This window comes from Lasiosphaeria miniovina, assembly GCF_030549165.1.
Source record: "Lasiosphaeria miniovina strain SMH2392-1A chromosome Unknown B0T26scaffold_7, whole genome shotgun sequence".
Taxonomy (NCBI): Eukaryota; Fungi; Ascomycota; class Sordariomycetes; order Sordariales; family Lasiosphaeriaceae; genus Lasiosphaeria; species Lasiosphaeria miniovina.
In genome coordinates this window covers 3336767-3357264 of record NW_026848226.1, presented here as the reverse complement: position 1 = coordinate 3357264, position 20498 = coordinate 3336767, and the positions used below count along the sequence as shown (strand labels likewise).

The following is a 20498-nucleotide window of genomic DNA, read 5'->3' as shown; positions in this document are numbered from 1 at the left end:
GCGTTATCTGTGGATTCATGTTTTAGGCTGAGGAGGCATTTGGGGAGACTGACGGTAAGGAGTTTGTTGCATTGGTTTGGATTAGAGGGCGAACGGATGTCCTGCATAGACCAGTAGACAGGAAACACCAGGGCGCCGTACCGAAAAGCCGACGCTATATCATCATTATTAACACTATCGAAGCGGTTCATGTTTATGTATCAGGCTCATGACAAGAGCATACGGTTAGGTTGAGCCAGGCTGTCTTATACCTGGTTTGCGAGTCATGTTTAATTTCAATCTTCAGTACGCCGTAGGCCGCCTACTATCAAATAGGTGTCGTAATACGTTGGTACCGAAGACAGCTAAAACTCGTGACACAAATTAATACAAATGCTTAGGGGCTTAGAGAGCTTCAAACGTGACTACTCAGGTCAACGCACGAATACGCGACCTGGATGTGGCTTGGCAGCCTAGGCGAACGTGACGCAGTGCGCTGAGCGTGATCCTGAGAGCACTGAAAGTCGCTTGGAAATGGAACAGCATGTGCGGCAAAAAGTTGAGCAAGGGAGCACAGCCACCATGCCACGCGTTGCTTTTGGGGGCTCTCAGTTCCGGCAACTTCAGTACCGGCAGCGGGTGGCGGTCTTAGAATGGGGCCCGATCGATCATCTTGGGGGCCCTCTCAGAGGGGCTGCCTACGGTACGACGGGACGCAATCGAGTCCGGGAGGGAGCCCACCCCATCACTAGCGGGCAGGTATTGTCACGCACTGTAACGAAGGTATCCGTACGAATACGGTACCTCGGAGCCCTGGGCAGCTTCCATTTCTATCCGCTTCCACCTGAACCTCGCGGCTCGTGAATTGGCGATTGCGTTGCCCAAAGGGCCAGCTGGTGAGACCACCATTGCTACCTGGTAGTTGCACTTGGCAGGGAGGCTGTGCTTGCTATAATCGACGGGCCCGTGGCGGAAACTCGCCCCTCCACTGTAAATAAAATATGTGTATACTTGGGCCGGGGGCTCCTGCGTATAACTGAGGCGCCTCGGGTGTTTTTTTTACTTCGCGACTGCTAACAGACTGATATTTGAAACAACCCGCGCCCCAGTGTTGGTGTAAAAAACCCCAACCGACCTCATCTCTGCTTTCTTTGTTCTGCCAAGCCCTTCCAGGTTGTCTCGAACAAGCCTAAAGCTATCACACTGGCACATCACACCATCTGAACCCCACTACACTACCCATAACTCACTCAGCACAGTGACTGCCAAGTATCCGTACCCCTCCTTCCCTGACCACAACCGCATCTTTAAGTGGCACGGGTACGTTCGTCCAACGGCCTGTCAGCAGCTCCCTTTCTCTTTTGTTCTTGTTTCACTTACGAATCTACCTAGGCAAACCCCAAAGAAGAAAACACCCGAAATAATCTCGATTCGACAACACCCTAAAGGTCGACAAGCACCTGCATACGTATCATGGCCGATTTCGAGGCTCCTTCAGGACCTCCCCCGCCTAGGGTTCCCGAGGGATGGTACGTGCTTGCTTTGCTGGCGATAAGCCATTCATGACGCTCATGCTCTTATTTCCCTGTCACTGTCAACTCCCAAACGACCCCGCCTGGCTGCGGCTAGCTGTGCGGCGTCTCTGCTCTTGGCTCTCGGCAGCCAGCCAGCCCACATCCCCGCTGAGGGAACTGAGAAAACATCAAAAGCTAACAATAAGAACCAGGGTTGCGCGATGGAACGACCAATACAAGGAATGGTAAGTGCACCTAGCCCGAGTATACCGGAACGAGGGGCGGAGGCTTGCGATGGGGTGCGGGATATGGACGAGAGACAGACCGGCCCTGCAATGTGCCGGGACAGAAGCAAAGCTAGGTAAGCCAGCTAACACGCACACCTCCCACCAGGTTCTACGTCAACACGTACACCAAGAAGTCGCAATGGGACAAGCCCACCGAGGCAGCGCGGCCCCCTATTGACGATGCGCCGGGCGGACCGCCTCCGTCGTATGCGCCAGGCAACACGGCCGCGCCAACCGACACCAAGGTGAACCCGTACGACGATCACAGCCGCGGCGCAAGCACCAACCCGTTCAAGTCGGACGAGTCTGAAGACGAGAAGCTGGCGCGCCAGCTGCAGGCCGAGGAAGACGCTAGGGCGCGCGGCCACAGCTCCGGCGGTCCCGGCGGCGCAGCAGCCTCGTACGCCAACACGCCCCCTCCGGCCTCGGTCTCCCCGTATCCCAGCCAGCTGCCTCCACGCTCCGGCGGCAGCGAAGTTGACAAGGCCAAGGGCCTTTTCGGGAAGTTCTTTGGCAAGAAGACGGGCGGCGGCGGCGGCGGCGGCGGCGGTCTCGGCGGCGCCCTCGGCAGCTTCGGCGGCGGCGGGCACAGCGGCCACGGCGGTTACGGACAGCAGCCGGGCGGTTATGGACAGCAGCCCGCATACGGACAGCAGCCCATGTACGGCCAGTCCCAGCCGGGCTACGGTGCGCCGGGAGGATATGGCCAACCCCAAGGGTACGGTAACTACCCGCCCCAGGGCGGCTACTACCCACAGCAGCAAGGCGGATACTATGGCGGAGGCGGATACCCCCAACAGCAGCAGGCCCCCCGTAAGTCGGGCGGTGGCATGGGCATGGCGGGCGGTGCCGCGCTCGGTCTCGGAGCCGGCGTGCTCGGCGGCGTGCTCATTGCAGACGCTATCAATGATAACCAGCAAGAGGCCTACCAAGAGGGCTATCGTGAGTGCAACCTTCCTAACTCCCAGAAGCGTAGCATGGGTGGTTTTGACTAATATTCCATTACAGAGGATGGCAACAATGACGACTACGGCGGCGGCGATGACGGCGGCGGCGATTTCTAAGGAGTGGAGAAAACAGATTCTTGCTTGCCTACCAGTGCCGCAGCCTATTGCAGCAGACTCGGGGATGATGACTCGAGGGCTCTCATCAGTCGCCTAGGAGCAGGAGAGCTTGGTTTTTTTTTTTTTTGGAAATTATTCCTGGCGCTGTTTTTATACTGCCTTGCTTTTTTCTAGCTTTTTTCCTAAATCCCCCCTTCACGGAGAGAATGAGGTTCCCGCAATCAGCCAAGGCTTTGCTGGCGAAGGGGAAAGGGGAGGATACTCCAGATGCGTTGCATGGCATGGCATGGACGGCATTGCTCCGGAGCTACCTACTTACTGCAAGCAAGCTAAGCTACGGTACCTTGCACAACCTGTACTCTCCTAGAATGACACTAAGACGATGATTACTTGTTACACCCGTACATAGCATGACTGAATAGCGAAGCTTTACCCCGTGTTTGTATTTGTGTCGATGTAATATCAGATTGCTCTAGAATGTTGACTTAATTCCAAGGTGATTTCTCTCCTGCGTTTGTTGAAGATTACGATAAGCTGCCTCAACTTGCTATGTTGTATAGAGAAGATTATGCGAGAATGCAGTTTGCTAAACCTGACCTACATCTATTTTCAAGCATTTATCTAAACCTATACAACATGAACACGCCGCAATCCTCCAACCGCTCAAGGAGACGGAGAGTGGATTAGTCCGTCAAGCTCCTAACTAGCAACACAGTCAGCTGCTAACTAACTGACTACCTGCGAGAAACAGTCTCAACGGCCTTCTCACCTCTTCTTCCTGCTGTTCTCTCCGCCTTTACCCGATGTCGTCTTGCCAGAGTCTGCTACTGAGGATGCTGCTGCTGCTCCATCATCGGACCCGCCCTTCTTGGCCGACGTCCCTGCCAGAAACGCCGCCATGTCGAAGTTGCCCACGCCGCCGCTGGCGCCCGGCTGCCCCGTCGCCGCGCCCATGATCCCGTTCATCGGGTTCGTCTTTTGGCGCTCCTCCCACTCGGCGCGCATCTCGGGGTCCACTGGAAAAGGGGGGACCGGTTAGTTTTGAAGCTGTGGAGGGGGATGGGTGGAAAATGGGGGGGGGGGGGGGGGGACTTACTGTTGTCGACAAGGTACGGCATCCCGATGAAGATGCACATGCTGACCAGCCCGAGGAGGATCATGGGGTTCTTGAGGATGCTGAAGGCGTTGACTGGTTTTGTGTGAAGTCAGTGATGCGCGGCATAGAACGTGTTATGGGAGGGGATAGGTTGGCTGCACGTACACTTGCTCCGCTCCATGAAGTAGTTCTTCTCCCCGAGCACGCGCACCTCAATCCCACCATCCGCTGGCACGGCCTCGCCCTTGTTATCCCAGTCATTGCCGCGGAACGTCTCCCACGCCCTGACCAGCAGCCCATCACCCTCACCCCTCTCAACCACATCCACCCGCAGCGGCGCAAACGCGTGCGTCGCGCAGTGCACGTCGACCAGGTACGAGCCGGCGCTGACGTTGCCGAACACGAGCGTGTTGGCCGCCGTCAGCGGCGCCGACGCGCGGCCTGCGCCGAGCGCCGACAGCGTGCCGTGCGTCGAAGGCGGCAGCACGCCCGGGTTCGGCAGCAAGTGCGAAGCGGGGATCCGTAGGGTCACGGAGGTCTGCCGCTGGAGATGCTGCTGGGGGGAGGTAGATGCGGCGGCGGTGACGGCTAGGGCTATGAGAAGGGCGGCTGTCTGTCCTAGTCCTCGTCCTCCTCCGAGGAGAGATGCCAGGTTGAGGTGCATGGTTTTCTGTTTTGCGGGCGTTGGATTGGTTCTAAAAATTGGTCGTGTATATGTAGAGTTGAATTCTCTTCTTCGTATGTTGTCTCTGTGATCGCCGAGTTGCACACCGGAGCATCGCCGTCGTCGTTGTCGTCGTCGTTGTCGGTGGTTGCTGGACAGTCGAGGCCCACAGTCCAGAGCACAACGGTCGTGCGGTGGAAGATCCCAGGTGACGAAATGCGGCGTGCATGCGCTAAAGGCGGCAGACAGGGGTTAGTTAACCGTTAGGTAAGTGCTCTCTGATTGGCGCGTGCCCGTCAGCCCCTGAGCGCCTCAGCTACCCAACCTACGCCTGAGTTCCTTACCAATACTTTCTCTTTCCTACAAGCTGTTGTCCTCGTAAACATGATTTTGACTTTCTCATTGCAATAAAAAGCTACCGTCGTGTAGGTGGCTGCAAAGGATAACATTTATTTGCTTCATAAACAGAACATACATTCATCATAAGGCGCAGAGCTACGAAGAACACGAAAGGGGAATTTCCTCCTCCAAGCATCCTCGAAACCTGTCGTCTAATAGGTAATAACTCGATATATCCGCGGAAACCTTGTTACCTACTCTTTCCCCCTTTAAACAGCCTTACACCACAGTCGGGGCCTCGTCGCTCTTGGGCGCCTCGGCCGCTGGTGCTTCCTCGGCATTGGTCTTGACGGCCTCAGCGGCCTTGAACGCCTGGTCGAAGTCGGCAATGATGTCGTCAATATGCTCGGTGCCGACAGAAATGCGGATGAGATCCTGTTCGGCCAGTGGTTAGCCGCAAATCATTCTCCAAGAGCTCGTCTATCAGAAAACTTTGGAGTGGGGCCATCTTACCTCGGTGGCGCCCGAGCTGATCTTCTCCTCGTCCGACAGCTGCTCGTGCGTAGTGCTCCAGGGGTGGATGGCGAGCGTCTTGGAGTCGCCGACGTTAGCCAGGTTGGAGACGAGCTTGAAACCGTCGACGATCTGGCTGCCGGCGGCACCGCCTCCCTTGACGCCGAAGCTCAGCATGCCGCCGAAGCCGCGCTTGAGGTACTTCTTGGCGTTCTCGTGCGACGGGTGGCTGGCCAGGCCCGGGTACGACACCCACGTCACGTAGGGGCTCTTCTCGAGGTACGCCGCCAGTGCGGCCGCGTTCTGCGCGTGCCGCTCCGCCCGCAGGCTCAGCGTTTCGATGCCGAGGATGAGCTGCTGCGCGGCGAAGGGGTTGAGGCACGCCCCGAGGTCGCGCAGAATCTCGACGCGCAGCCGGATGATGAAGGTGATGGGCCCGAACGTGTCCCAGAATTTGAGCCCGTGGTAGCCCGCCGACGGCTCCACCATCTGCGGGAACCGCGCCGCATTCTTGCCCCAGTCGAACTTGCCGCTGTCGACAATGACGCCGCCGATGGTCGTGCCGTGGCCCCCTATCCACTTGGTCGCCGAGTGCACGACAATGTCGGCGCCATGGTCGATGGGCCGCACGAAGAAGCCTCCGGCGGCAAACGTGTTGTCAACCTAAACGGGTCAGAACATCAAATTTCAAGCGCAGAGCGGGGTCACGTACCACAACGGGCACGCCGTGCTCGTGGGCAACCTTGACGATGCCCTCAAAGTCGGGCACGTTGTAGCGCGGGTTACCGATGCTCTCAATGTAGACGGCCTTGGTCTTGTCGTCGATGGCGGCGACAATGTCCTCGGGCTTGTCCCCGTCGATGAACTTTGTCGTGATGCCAAAGCGGGCGAACAGGACCTTGAACTGGTTGTACGTGCCGCCGTACAGGTTCGACGTCGACACAATGTTGTCGCCGCTGCCCGCCAGCGTAGCAATGGCCATGAACTGCGCTGCCTGGCCCGACGACGCCGCAACGGCGGCAACGCCACCCTCTAGAGCCGCGATCCGCTTCTCAAATACGTCTGTCGTAGGGCTGCGGAGAGAAGCGAAAAACGGGTAAGCATGCATGCCGCTGTCCCAAGAGGGGGTGGGGGTTTGCTTCAGCCACGTACTTCATTATCCGGGAGTAGATGTTGCCAAACTCCTTGAGCCCAAAGAGGCGGGCGCCATGGGCACTGTCGTTGAAGACGAAACTCTATATCAAAGCAGCCCGTGTATATGAGCTGCCGGTCCTCTCGCGCGTCGCCAGGACAGGGGGCAGGGGGCAGGGGCGCGGATACTAACCGTAGTGGCGTAGATGGGCACTGCTCGCGAGTTTGTCGTCGGATCGGGTTCCTGCCTGTATTGCTCGTCCAGACGTCAGTTCCGTGTACGCATACAAACTAGCATAGAGCAGCAGCGAATGGGTTTAGGGTTGTACGCACCCGGCATGGAGCTGCAGCGTCTCGAAGTTCTTGCTGAGTTCGGCCATGGTTGCGCGGCTTTGGGGATATGAGGTAGCGTAGAGAGAAATAGAGATGCAGAGGCAGAAGGTGGCACGGCAGATAAAGCAGCAAGAGCGAGCTTGTTACATGTAGGTATGGCAGGTATTGAGGGGGAGAGCAGTGGGCAAGGCAAGGTGCACAAAGAGGACGAGGAGGGCCGTGTTCTATATACGTGCTGAAGTATGTCACTGTTGCTGTCACCCCTTGTGGTCCGTCTCCTAATTCTGTCTAGACCAAAATCTCTCTCTTTCTTCCATTCCCAACTCTTCCCAGCTCTCCCCCAATTTTTATTACCTTTTTTTACCTTAATTCCCTCTTCACTTGTCAAAAGGGGGCCATAAGGGTGCTCGTTTGGGAATGGGAAGTGGGGTGAAACCCCAAGCACGCAATCGCGCCATCGACTCACGGGCGCGGGGCAATCGCGTGCCCAGGGACGATCATCGACAGAGAGAGGGGGGTACAATGGAGTAAGAGAGGCCTTAGGTTTCTTAGCACTAACTTGTCTTCGCCCCCTAAAGACCGAGAGTTGTTGGAAGACAAAAATAAAAAAATAAAAAAGTAAATAATAAGAGATGGAAGCGTCGCAACGATTACCGATTTTCATCGTCTCTGTCATCTGGCGCTTCTGTGGCGCAACGCCCTGCGTTCCTATTTCTGGGAGCTGGTGTTCCGTCATTGTGCATTTTATATCCGCATCAGGTTGTCTTTTACCTTTGCTCACCTTATGTACCTACCTTACCTTCCTTACCTGGGTAGCTCTCTATTCTATAAGTCAAGCAGGTAAGCAGCCTTACATGCACGCACTCGGGGAATGCTACGCGAGCTGGCGGGAGCGAGGCGCGAGACAGTGCGGCTAGGAGTCAGCTTCTCGGCCTACGAACGAGTTACATTACCCAGCCCATGAACCGCGGAAAGCTTGGGGTGAGGTGAGGTGAGGTGGTCGCCGTGTGGATTCCCTACCTGTTTCCGGAAAAAGAATGGATGGAATCAAGCAGGCAGTGCCAATGTAGCAGCTATTACACCAATCCATGCTTGCTTACAAGACACACCGAGAACAGAAAGTAGGTGGGTGGTGGTGGCGCGGGGTAGCTTTCTTCCCGGTCTTGGGGCATTGTAGGGGTCGTTTTCTCTCTTCAGCTTTCTTCCATCCTGTGGTTCACTCATTTGAAGATGAATGTAGGTACGTATCAGGTCCTTCTCTCACGTTTCTATCTCATCAGACCGGAGAATAAACAAAAATCCCGGCACGAAATACACGCCTGCGCCGCCGCCACGCCCAGCACCCGACTTCGAGGTCCCTGTTCTGGAATCTCTTTTCCAGTGGCCAACAAACGTCGTGTCATAAACGGCCTGTATTGCGCGATTGGGGGAAGAGTCTAGCTCGTTTTATCGTCGACCTGCCTTCAGCCTCGGGGTTCGGGACGACTTTGACGGTAGTGCTTATTATTATTAGAGAATTATCTACAACGCCATAGGATGAAAAGAAAAAAGGAAATAAAACGAACCCCGGATGAGAAGAGGTGGGCAAAGTTGAGAGAGAAGCTTTGCAGCTCCTGTTACGGACGTTTTCTTTGCCAAAGACCAAGTGTCGGATCTACAGCACTACACTCACTAAATTAGCCGCTTGGCAGACATTTCACGTCGTGGGAACCCCCCCAATGCTTCAACGCAGTGTTCCGCCATGTGCATATCTCGACCGTATTCTTTTACATTCAAGAAATAAAATAAAATAAAAACACAAGTGGCCGGGGTGACTGGCGGCCGCACGGCCTGTTAACTGCGGGAGACCAGCCCGGTCGGTCGCTGGACGATCTTTGAGGCGTTAGCATGGACCGCAATCCGAGATGTCGGCCAGATCCGAGGCCTCGGGCTCTCTTCGGCAAAGACACGACTACACACCTAAGCAGTCAATGCTGCCTCGTACTAGAGATGGTGGTTGTCCTCCTTAGCACCCAATGCCTCCTCCCGCGCTGCCTGTTGCGCCGCCTATCCCGCCGCCTCCTCGCCTCCCCCGTTGCGAGATCTGCGGGCATGTGGTACTTGCAACAGGGGCTCGCCCCTTTGAGCCGGATTATCGTGTATATGCGTATGTGTGTGTATGTATATGTATATATGTTTTTATGACAATGCTCAACAACCCTGAATACACTTTTGCGCCCTGAAGTCAACTGTTCCAACCGCTCGAATTATGACGCCATTTCGTCCCTTTAATAATAAAAACAACCTTGGAATCAAAACAGACACAGTCCAGCTGGCCATTTAAGACCAAGCAGAAAGGGTTGGCTTCTTCTCCTCTTCCTCCCCTTCTCACCAGCGCGAGCCCATGCTCTGTGTACGATGTGCCGTGGCGGCCAAGGGGGCGACCTCGTCTCTCAAATCAATAAAAACCCAATCTTCGCCATTGCCAAGCCCGCGGTGGCCGGCAGCAACACCAACCGCACCCCAGGATCCGGGAGGGAACGACGACGGCACTGAAGATCTGCCGCGGCGGCCCCAAGCCACCCATAACCTGCTCGAGTAGGTGCGGGGTTGTAACGGAAACGCCCCGTCGGTTGTTGAGTACCAGTCATGGTCCTGGTACGGCGGCAGCGGCCTCTTTGCATCCAGTCCGTGAATTAAGGCAGGGGCTCTTTCATCATAGGGCCAGCGGATGCCGCGGCCCGGGGCTTGCGAAACCCCATCTTTAGCACATCGAGGGCCAGGATAATGGCCGTCGCGGCCCATTGAAAGATCAAAAAGGCCGAGAAGGCGACGTCGGCCTGGGCCGCGCTGCATACGGCGCCGCGGCAGAAGAGCAGGCCGTTCATGAAGACGCCCAGACCCACGCTCCCGGCAAACCAGAAGAGCACATTAGTGGCCTCGAGTCCAAGGGCGGCATACGGATTCGACACTGTGGGTTATCGTCAGCACCCCCTCCCGACTTCCAAACCGGAGTTCCAATGGGTCTACTCACACCGCGGCAAGAACTTGGGTACCACTTCTAGGCATGCGATGGAGAGCAGTGACCAAAGAGGAGCAAAGATCAAGAAGTTGATCTGAGCCGGAGACGCCGTCTTGGTGTCGGTATTATACCAGTTGGAGACTAGACGTTTGCTATTGTTAGTCGGGCCAAGCCGTCCGTTAATCGTCCATCAGAGGTTGCGCTAAGTGCCTACCGAAGGCCGAAAGGCCCAGGACCACCACCGCAAAGGCGGCCTGGAAGACTCGAAGGATGAGGACGATGATCTTGAAATTCATCTTGACTGCTGTTTCCCAACCCGTGGACGGCAAGCAGAATAGTACAAAGAAAGAAATATAAAGTTACTGTAAATGAGCTGCAACTGGCGCGCTCAACCAAGAAGAGGAGTTAAAAAGGGAAATAAAAGAAAGAAACAGGCTTGCAGATCGGGGGCGGACGAGAGAAGAAAAGGAGAAAAGAGAGGGCGGCCAGACAGGACAGAAAAGGGAGGGCGAAGAAGTATATCCGTACTTTCTCGTTACGATGGGGGGTCTTGATTTCGTTACCCGAGGGCGGCAAGGACGTCCGGCCGCCGGCTGAGCAGCCCGAGTACTTGCCTCCCCCTTGGAGGTGGAGGGGACTGTCTTGTGTAGATGTGCAAGTGTGAAGCCATCCTGAAACGGGGCTCGCAGGGGAATGGCAATGCTGTGCACAAGGCGATCATTGAAGCACCCGGGCCAATGCGATGCCACAGTGGCGTCTAGCCGCGGGGACAACCTTGTTGCGGCTCACTCAATTCCGCCCTCCTGTGCAGCCGAATCCGGCATTGCAGCCGGCTGTTGGTCGCTGGGTGGAAGCTGGGCTTTGCGATTGCGTGTATAATCTCGACTTTTTTGGGGGGGCGTATATCTGTAACTCGCGATGATTTAGCGCCCCACCGCCCAAAGTTTCAAGCAGAGCAACGCATCATGTTCCCGACCCTGGACTTCCCGAGTGGAGAACAATTTGACAAACGCAAAGCAGATAAAACAAGAGAAGAGACAGGGAAGCCACCAAGGCGTAGAATGGCAAACTGTGCCAGGTTAGGAGTGACTGTGCATTTCCTGCTGAATCCCGTCAAGGCACCGGGCTCAGCCAATGCTGCGTTGTGTCTCCTCTTGGGTTGTTCCAAGAGACAAACTTGGGCACTTTGCAAGGCGGAAAGGGGCTGCCAAGGTGGCACCTCTTGCACCTCTTCCAGGAAGAAGCCATGGGAGTCGGACACTTTGCCAGGGGATTGCAACAGGAATGTTCTCGAGGCTTGCTGAGCACGTCTTGGCGTGCTGCCCGACTGTTTGACTCGATGCCAAGCTCCACGGCGTGTGCAAGAGTAGAAACCAGATCTCGTCATTGAAGGAAGGGCTCAGAGCTCTGGGAGTCTTGGCTGTTTGGGGTTTGAATCTCTGGTGGGGGCGCAGAGTTGAGTAATGGAGGTCTGTGCATGGCCTCCTGTGGCCGCTGTGCTGTGCCCGCCTAGACCTGCCGATTTACGACATGTGGGAGCCACCTAGCGGCCACCGACGGCCACTGACGGCTCTGTGGAGTTGGAGGCTCGGGAAGGCATGAATCGCAACGGGTGAAACACCGAAAGTTCCCCACAGTGGTATCTGCTGTGTGGAACGCCGAGGTACATCGACGCCGTAGCACCCGGCCCGGACCCAAAGCCCCTACCCTCTTGCTGCCTCTACAAATAAGGGACATATGCCAGTATGGCCCCTATTGTGCTCAAAATCTTCATCTCCAACTCAATCTTCGATGTTTGCTCGAGGGGAAGGATGTCAAAGGCCTCACTGCATTAGGGCAAGGCTCCCCCTGAGCCGGAGTCTTTTCTCCACCGGCGGAGGTCAGTAGTGGCTCAGGTATTATACCACCAGAGACCTATCTCCCTCCTGCAAATGCCTTGGCCGAGGCTTTTCCAGGCCAATTTCAAATACCAAAATCTCTCGCGTATTTTCACTTTATCCTGCGCTAACAATCATTCTGGGAGAGCTGTAATAGAATGACGCTGCCGTCCTAGCCACCGAGCCCTCGGTCAAGCCTTGAGGTACTATGTGCGTTGCCTCTGCGGTGTTTGTTTGGACTTACTCCGTAACGGCACGACTAATTGTGAAGAATATTTGCATGGTGATACGGATTTCATGCGCCAACCGTACGCTGGTCAGCATCAATTGAAGCGAGTTGAATTAAGCAAGTGGGCTCTGGCCAGCTCCCGTCAGTTCCTGTCAGCTTGATAAGAACTCTATAGACCTCACACGAAGCAGCGTTACCACCGCAGTGGGCATTCCTGCTCCCCGTCTCCGTTAACGTCAGAACCTTACGTAGTACATGTACGGATATAGCAACCCTAATTTATACACTTCTCCGCACTCCCCGCACAAAGTCTAGCATGCAACCCCACCTGCCCTGGGGGAGTCTCCACGAGATCCCGCCGGAACAGGGCGCATGTGACAGGGAATCAGCTTTGGAGGCGGACATTCGCCCGCATTCGGAAAATCGCCTGCAGTCCATACATGTACGCTACTGACGTCGATAGGCATTGGGCATTCGGGTTCGACTGCAAGCCGTGGAGAACGGGCTCGCCGCCTGCCACCGGCGGCCCACTCAGTCCAACCAGGGCACCAAGAAAGAGCCGAGGCTGACCGACCTCAGGCCTTGGCAGCAGCAGCTTCACTCTAGCGCTCGAGACAGCAAGCAAGCTTTAGAATGGCAGTGGAGGAGGCATTGCATGCAAAGTTGAAGGTGAGCAACTGCAGGGTTTGTATTTGGGGTTCTCTGCTCTAATCTGATTCTCGCTTGAACAAAAGGGACGCAGGTTTTAAGGTTGAGATGACAGAAGGTTTCCATTGGGGGGAGGTACGATGCTGTGTGTGCTAATACGCAGTTGCAAGCTTTTCCACAGAAGCTAGCCAAATTCGTGAACGTGGTGCGCTAGCCACCCTTGCGTTCCTTGTTGCACTCGGCGCGCAAGTCAGTTGTCTTGGAGGGGCGAACCACATGCTGCCGAGTACCGATGTGCGCATCTTAATAGGCGCTCGGAGATGGGCCATCAGCGGAATTCCGGCCTCCATTTTTTCAAAACCTTCTCCCCTCACTCGAGAATAGGGAACGGGCCGCAACGCGACAGACACCCAACTACCACCCAGCAGAGCTTTTGGAAAGAAACGACTATTTTCATCTTCACGTGAAGTAAGTCAGGTACACTACGCTATAGAGCTTCCTGCTGTGGCCCATGTATGCAGCCGCAATTGCAGCCACAGCCGCTTTTTACTGGCTCTCGTCTCTCTTTGTTTCCGAGACCTCCCCACGTCCTCGGACTCTGAACTAATGGTTTTCGTCGCCCAGTTGATCTCTGCTGCGTCCTCGTCCTCGTCCTCGTCCTCGTCGCGTCCGCGTCCGCATCCCTCGATACTTGTCGGGTAACACCGATACACGGCCTGCAACCATGGCTCCTGCTATCCAGGACCCGGCGGTCTACATCCAGACCATTGCGCAGCCTCCGCCGCCAGGCTCACCCTACGCCCTCCCCGTACCCGGCACTGAGCGCCCCAACCGGACCGCCGCCTACCGCCACTGGCGCTTCGTCAACGGCCCACTGCTCGACACTTTTAACCCGGCCCACCAGACCTTCCATGATCTCTTCGAGCATTCCGCTTCCACCTACCCCAACCGCCGGTGCTTGGGAACGAGGCCCTGGAATCCCGTGACCAAGACATTCGAGCCCAAGTATGTCTGGATCTCGTACGGCGAGGTTGCTGAGCGCAGGAAGAACTTTGGCGCTGGCATCGTCGAGCTACACAACCAGATTGGCTTCACCCAGGACAAGTACGGTGTCGGTTTGTGGGCACAGAACCGCGCGGAATGGCAGATTACAGGTATGTCTATACTTTGCGCCCATGTTCGCCACGAGATACTCAGCGGTAACCTAACAACCTTTGTAGAGCTTGCCCTCGTCTCCCAGGCCCTCTTTCCCGTGTCCCTTTACGAGACCCTTGGGCCCGAGACCTCCGAGTACATCATAAACCACGCCGGCCTGACGTGCATTGTTTGCTCGCTGCCCCATATCCCCACGTTGCTCAAGCTAGCGCCCCGCGTGCCTTCCCTGAAGCTCATCATCTCGCTCGACCCCTTGGACGCTGGCGAGCCGGCTGGGCATTCCAAGCTGTCCCTGCTCAATGCCGCCGCCGCCCAGGTCGGCATCCAGATCCACTCGATGGGCGATGTCGAAGCCCTTGGCGCCAGGTCCGGCCGGCCCATGAGACCCCCTAGGCGCGAAGACATCTTGACCATCAACTATACTTCGGGCACCACGGGAGACCCAAAGGGCGTTGTACTTACCCACGCCGTTGGCGTTGCTGGCATCACTGCTGCGCGCTCCAACGAGAGCATGAGGTCAAACGACGTGCACTTATCCTATCTCCCCCTGGCTCACATCTACGGCCGCATGTGCGACCAGTCCGCGCTATCCTCGGCCGCGAGCATTGGCTACTTCCACGGCGACATCACAACCCTAGTCGAGGACTTGAAGATTCTGCAGCCAACGGCGCTGATGTCGGTGCCTCGGTTATATAACCGCATCAGCTCCGCCATCCAGGCTGCGACTATTGAGGCTGACGGCTTCAAGGGCGCGCTTTCGCGCCACGTCGTCGAGACCAAGAAAGCCAACATGAAGCTTCCCCACGGCAAGGCCTACAACTCGCACCTATTGTTCGACCGCATATGGACGCCCAAGGTGGTCAAGGCAGTGGGCCTGGGGCGCGCGCGCACCATGGTTAGCGGCAGCGCCCAGCTCGATCCCGACGTGCACGAGTTCCTGCGCGCGGCATTTGGCAATAACTTTGTCCAGGGCTTCGGTATGACAGAGTCGTACGCCACGGGTACGGTACAGATGAAGGGCGACTTCACAACGGGCAACATCGGGCCGCCGTGCCCTTCGGTCGAGCTGTGCATCGAGTCGGTGCCCGAATTCGAATACACGGTGCAGGACAAGCCCAACCCGCGTGGCGAGCTGCTGATGCGCGGCCCCATCGTCTTCAGCGAGTACTACAAGAACCCCGAGGAGACCAAGAAGACGGTCGAAGCCGACGGCTGGTTCCACACGGGAGACATTGTCGAGGTCGACAGCATGGGACGCTTCAAGATCATCGATCGCAAGAAGAACGTGCTCAAGCTCGCCCAGGGCGAGTACATTTCGCCCGAGCGCATTGAGAACGTGTACATGGGCAGCACGAATCTGATCGCCATGGCCTACGTACACGGCGACCCCAAGGAATCGAGCCTCGTGGCCGTCTTGGGCCTCGACCCGCTCCACTTTGCGCCCTACGCCAGCAGGATACTCAAGAAGACCATCGCGGCCGAGGACCATGCTGCCCTCAAGGTTGCCGCCAACGACTCCCGTGTCAAGACAAACTTCCTCAAGCTGCTTGAGGACATTGGCAAGAGCCACAAGTTCAACAGCTTTGAGAAGGTCAAGAATGTCTACTTTGACATTGAGCCCTTCTCTATGGAAAACGAGCTCCTAACACCCACGTGAGTTTTTTTTAATCTCTCCCCCATTGCTATCATCACGTGCTTTTACTGATACCAGGAATGCAGACTCAAGCTCAAGCGGCCCCAGACGGCTAAGGCGTTCAAGAATGAGATTGCTCGCATGTACGAAGAGCTCGCTGCCGGACGCACCGAGAAGCCGAAGCTGTAAAAGAAGAGGGGTTCATTGGCCCGATTTATCATGGGCAAAAAAAAAAAGTCATTTCCGTGTCTCTCTGTTTTTGCAGCACATGGGTAATATCAACTTGTAGATATTCCCCGTATCTAGGTAGCTAGCTAGCATGTTTGGTTTGGAGTTTAATTTTAATATTATATTATATTCATCTTCTATCGGCAGGTATAGAGGCTGTCACGGTCGCCACAGGGCTCATGTGACAGAATTGATTCTATTGGCTGCATTGTGCTTAGGGTGTGGCCTGTGCGCACTGAGCACCACTACCTATTTCTCCGCGCCCTGCGCGGACCTGGCGATAGATTCCTTTCTCTTCTTTAGCATTAAATCCACATTCGTTACTGCCTTCAACCATTGACATCCCTACTGCGTAAGTGATGCCTGATTGAGCGAGGGAGCGCCAAGACAAGGTCATATGACCGGCACGTGTAATTTAAGTACATAGGTACATAGGGAAGCGGGGCTTACCCTGACGCGGTTAGACCGCGTCTGCCCCACCAAAGGACCACATTAAGGTCCTCGGCAGGGCAGTGCTCCCGAGCTTCCTCCCTCGATCATCAATTTACCTACCTTTTCACGAATAGCCTACCGCATTCCGTGATCTAGGTGACGATCACCCTTCAGTAAGGCGGGCCGTCACAGAGGCTAAAGGAGTCGTTATAAATAAGGGACATGCTTATTAGTAATATATATTTTAATAATTAGAGTCTTTTATAACATAGGTCATTAAATTCGGTAAGAGTACTGCTAAACGGAAATGCCTCTCTATATATCTCGAAGAGTCTGTAGGAATTACTAATCAATCAGGTATTACAAACTGTGACGAACCTGGTTCGTACTGGACCAGCTGCAGAAGGCAGGCGCCTCAGGCAAGACAGGGGGCCCCGCTTGTCGAGGACCAATCAGACGGTGCCCGGTGCCAAGAGGGCTCTTTGCACAAGGCAAACGGAAGGGCGGCCAATCAGGGGTGGCCCGGTGCCAAGAAGGGTCTTGGCACCAGGCAAATGGCCCGGCACGCTAGCAGTGCCCGGCGCCAGGCAGCTCCTTCCTGCCGGGCAAGTAAGAGCGCAGCTCTTACTGGCCCGCCATAATTAAATAAATACGATGACCGTGTCCACGGTCTTAGATAGTTCTTGCTTGGCTCTTCAAGCAAGCAATACACATTCGCTGCACTCATACACTTTGAGTGGCATTCTGATTTGACTGTATTACCCGTGCGATAGGAGCTTGCCCTTTGTTCTATCTTCATAATTACCAACCCCAGCATTCTGTGGAGCCCGTGCTCCCTTACAGACAGACGACCCTAACAGTCGAGTGGTTTGTAATACTCCTATCCCACGGGTAATACAGTCAAATTGGAATGCCACTCAAAGTGTATGAGTGCAGTTGTGACGGCGCCAGCTCACAGCACCCACTACCACTGCGCTAGAACCCCCAAAAGGATGCCAGAATTGCAAGTCGACGACTTGCAACCTGTAGTGGGTTATATATTACAAACCACTCGACTGTCAGGGTCGTCTGTCTGTAAGGGAGCACGGGCTCCACAGAATGCTGGGGTTGGTAATTATGAAGATAGAACAAAGGGCAAGCTCCTATCGCACGGGTAATACAGTCAAATCGGAATGCCACTCAAAGTGTACGAGTGCAGTGAATGTGTATTGCTTGCTTGAAGAACCAAGCAAGAGCTATCTAAGACCGTGGACACGATCGTCGTATATATCTATCTACGTAACCAATGACAGTGGTTCCGTAGTCCCGCGGTCCCGCGTCCGGGTCACCGCCCGGCCGGACCTGTCCCGCGTCCCCGAGCTCCAGAGCTCGGAATCCTGGAACGCTCCTGATTGGCTCGCGCCAAAAGTGCATGCCCCACCTTTGTGCATAACCACAGGGAATCCACAGGGATTCGTGACATTATAGTGTGCTACGGCCGTTGCGCGCCGTGACAGCAGTGAATGTGTATTGCTTGCTTGAAGAACCAAGCAAGAACTATCTAAGACCGTGGGTACGGTCATCGTATATATCTAACTGTGTAACCAATAACAATGGTCCCACTGGCCCGTGGTCCCGAGACCTTGCGGTCTCGGGACGCCGGGCGCGCGGGACACTGTCCCGCGTCCCCGACCTTAAGTGGTCCCGAACCTCGGGACCCAGGGACACTCCTAATTGGTTCCTTCCATGGGACGCTCCTGATTGGTCCACACCAAACTGAGCGTGCCCCACTATTGCGCATTTCAACAAGGATTCGTAACATCAGGGTTAATTAGGGTTAATCAAGCTTATGAAATGCAAGGCTGTGATTGGTCTAACAGGCAAAACAGTGGGGGAATCAGGTCAGCGCACGGTCCACACCCGCCTAACACGTTGCGCAACACGTGACCGCGGGGCACCCTGACTGAGCGCCTTCGTGTCCCTACAGTTCGTGATCCATTTGGTAGACATGGAAGAATATGATCAACACAACCACCACCCCACCTTTCGCAGCGGTTACTATAGTGACTAGCACGAATGACCTTGTCATTCCAACAGAGTCGAGTCCTTCGTATAGTAGTACTTATTTGCTAATTTCATTGTTATGAACCGATGGAGCGGAGCCGCATACTCGTTGCTCGTTTGCGAATATGCTTCTAAACGGTGAGACCATGACCAATGAGCGTGCTTTAAGTTGAGATGAAGAATGCGGCAAGCCTTTAAACTTGAGCTAAATTAGAATACGCTTTACTTTCTTTTTTACTATATAGCTAAGTCACTGAGGATGTCTCTTTGAACGTTGATGGGACATAGTTCAACGTGTTACGGAGGTGAAGGGTGATCGTTACCTAGATCACAGAATGCGTGTGCAATACGTAAAAGGTAGGTGAAAAGATGATGAAAGAAAGAAGCTCGGAAGCCCTGCCCCGCCAAGGATTTGTAAAAGATCCATCAGTGGGGCCGCACACTGGTGAGCGTGGCCCGAGCGCCCAGGGCTAAGCCCTGCTAGTCTGTACTAAATTACACGTGCTTGGTCATGTGACCCTGCATTGCACTCTCCATAGCACAATCAGGCATCAGGAGGCTTGTAGCGTCTAATGTGCACTTATGCGACGTCAAATGCCGTCTGAGCTTTCTGAGATGTGGCGAGCAAGCAGATCTAATCGATCGCGTGCATGCATTAATGTGATTGGTCAGCTTCTGTGGCCACTATTGATACGAGAAGCATAACCCCAACACCGTACTGTGAGCCAGCGCTCCATACTTTGGGCCAGGTTGTAAAAGGCAAGTTGTAAAAGGCAGTACGAAGTACTCCTATGAGCTCTATACTTCTTTAGAGAGCGTTAGAGAATAGACGTTTGTGAAGATCAAGAATGATACAAAAGAGCTACTTTCTACTACTACGTAAGAAGGCCGTTTAAAATAGGCTAAATTTATATAAAAAAATACTAGCGTTGGGTAATACTAAAAGAATTAAAAATTGACTATAATAAAATAGAAAGAAATTATTTTTATTAATATTATTAACTTTCTTGAAGCTTAAAGTATTTTAATTCCAAAATGACCAAGCTTACCTAAACTACGTTTAAATGCATAGCTTGCAATGGGTCCGCCTCTTTGTAGGCCTAGATTTAGCCTTCTTCCCTTACTTAACCTTCTAATTACACGGTGCATGGCCACCTTCTAACGCGACCACGATGGAACCAAGGTACGTAAGGTATAATCCCTAAGCGCGTTTTGGTTGGATACCTTACCTGGCTATCCTACCGTGATGCGTGTCGCGGTAGCCCACCCCCACCACCGTCGATACCTGCCTGGCCTTTCCTCGCGTGCCGCCTCAGCTTCGTGCTGTTCGCCCTACCCATGATCCCTTGTCCCAGTCCGGGTCCGGGTCCCTACGCGTAACTCTGCCCACGACAGCGACAGCGACAGCTATAGCTACGGCTATAGCTACAGCTAGGACGCCGAGCAATGGCTACGGCCACGACGACGACATCTATACCCCTACTTCCCATATCCAACCTCTCCGATCTCCTTCCTCTGCCTATTCGCGCCTGCACCACAATCACAAGTACACCAGCCCCACATCGAGGCGGTTACTGATCAATGGATTTTCTAGGCCTGGCACCGATGACAGCCAAGAACCGCCCGCCAAACGGCCTCGGCTCAGCGAGCAACCACAATTCGACGCGGCTTTCGTACTCACCAAAGAGCAAGTTCGTACCGAGAATATGGAGTACGACGAATTGATGCATTGTCTGAGGACGCAGGTCTTCACCCATGTCGACCGAGAGCTGGCCAAGCTGCCGCCGGGCGTGCTCAACACGCAGGCGATTGGCAGAAAGGTAAGAGCACCCTCTTTTCGTACTCCTCCCCCTCCGAAATCATGTCGTTCTGCTTCAACTTGTCGCGCCCTGTTCCGTTGTCCTCCGCTCCTTCGTGGCTTCTTTCCTTTACCATGCTTACCACTTGCCTTACTTCCCCCACAGGTCATCGACACGATACTCGACCCTACATTTAATGCCATGTTCAAACTCGGACGTGGGAAAATCAGTAAACAATTTGAAAAATACGTATCCGATCGAATAGAGTGGGATGTTCAAAATTTGGCAAAACTCCCCGTACGCTGATGATTTTCCAGCCCTGCCTGTGTATGTTATAGATATCTCGTGGTCTCATCACTAACGTGGCAGCATATTAGGAACATAAAGCGTACCCCGAGCCGCCTCCTCACCGAGTTTCGCCTACTTTTTATCAGCGATCTTTTAAGGCTCCAGTCCCAACTCCGCAAGTCCCTCACCGGCCGGCTGCTCCGCCCTTCGTTGCAAACAACCGGCCCTTCCCTGTGGCAAATGGT

At 54.7% G+C, this 20498-nt stretch overlaps 4 protein-coding genes across 4 annotated transcripts; 2 read left to right on the top strand and 2 right to left on the bottom strand.

The window, feature by feature from the left end:
* Positions 1-1452: 1452 nt before the first annotated feature.
* B0T26DRAFT_743990 (uncharacterized protein) lies at positions 1453-2775 on the top strand (the record flags this gene model as incomplete). Its single annotated transcript, XM_060444339.1, has 3 exons — positions 1453-1508; positions 1706-1738; positions 1887-2775. The coding sequence occupies 3 exons, from the start codon at positions 1453-1455 to the stop codon at positions 2773-2775; spliced, it is 978 nt and encodes a 325-aa protein (XP_060291957.1).
* Positions 2776-3609: 834 nt separating this feature from the next.
* On the bottom strand, positions 3610-6967 carry B0T26DRAFT_743989 (Cys/Met metabolism PLP-dependent enzyme-domain-containing protein; the record flags this gene model as incomplete). The annotated part of the gene is made up of 10 exons (XM_060444338.1): positions 3610-3860; positions 3941-4033; positions 4106-4549; positions 4710-4755; positions 5295-5378; positions 5457-6119; positions 6169-6529; positions 6609-6691; positions 6781-6835; positions 6921-6967. 10 exons carry the CDS (start codon positions 6965-6967, stop codon positions 3610-3612), a joined length of 2127 nt encoding a protein of 708 aa, XP_060291956.1.
* A 2628-nt stretch (positions 6968-9595) lies between these two features.
* Positions 9596-10217, bottom strand: B0T26DRAFT_654748 (membrane-associating domain-containing protein; the record flags this gene model as incomplete). Its single annotated transcript, XM_060438571.1, has 3 exons — positions 9596-9870; positions 9934-10062; positions 10136-10217. The coding sequence occupies 3 exons, from the start codon at positions 10215-10217 to the stop codon at positions 9596-9598; spliced, it is 486 nt and encodes a 161-aa protein (XP_060291955.1).
* A 3182-nt stretch (positions 10218-13399) lies between these two features.
* Positions 13400-15652, top strand: B0T26DRAFT_680480 (uncharacterized protein; the record flags this gene model as incomplete). Its single annotated transcript, XM_060440495.1, has 3 exons — positions 13400-13829; positions 13896-15483; positions 15550-15652. The coding sequence occupies 3 exons, from the start codon at positions 13400-13402 to the stop codon at positions 15650-15652; spliced, it is 2121 nt and encodes a 706-aa protein (XP_060291954.1).
* Positions 15653-20498: the final 4846 nt, after the last annotated feature.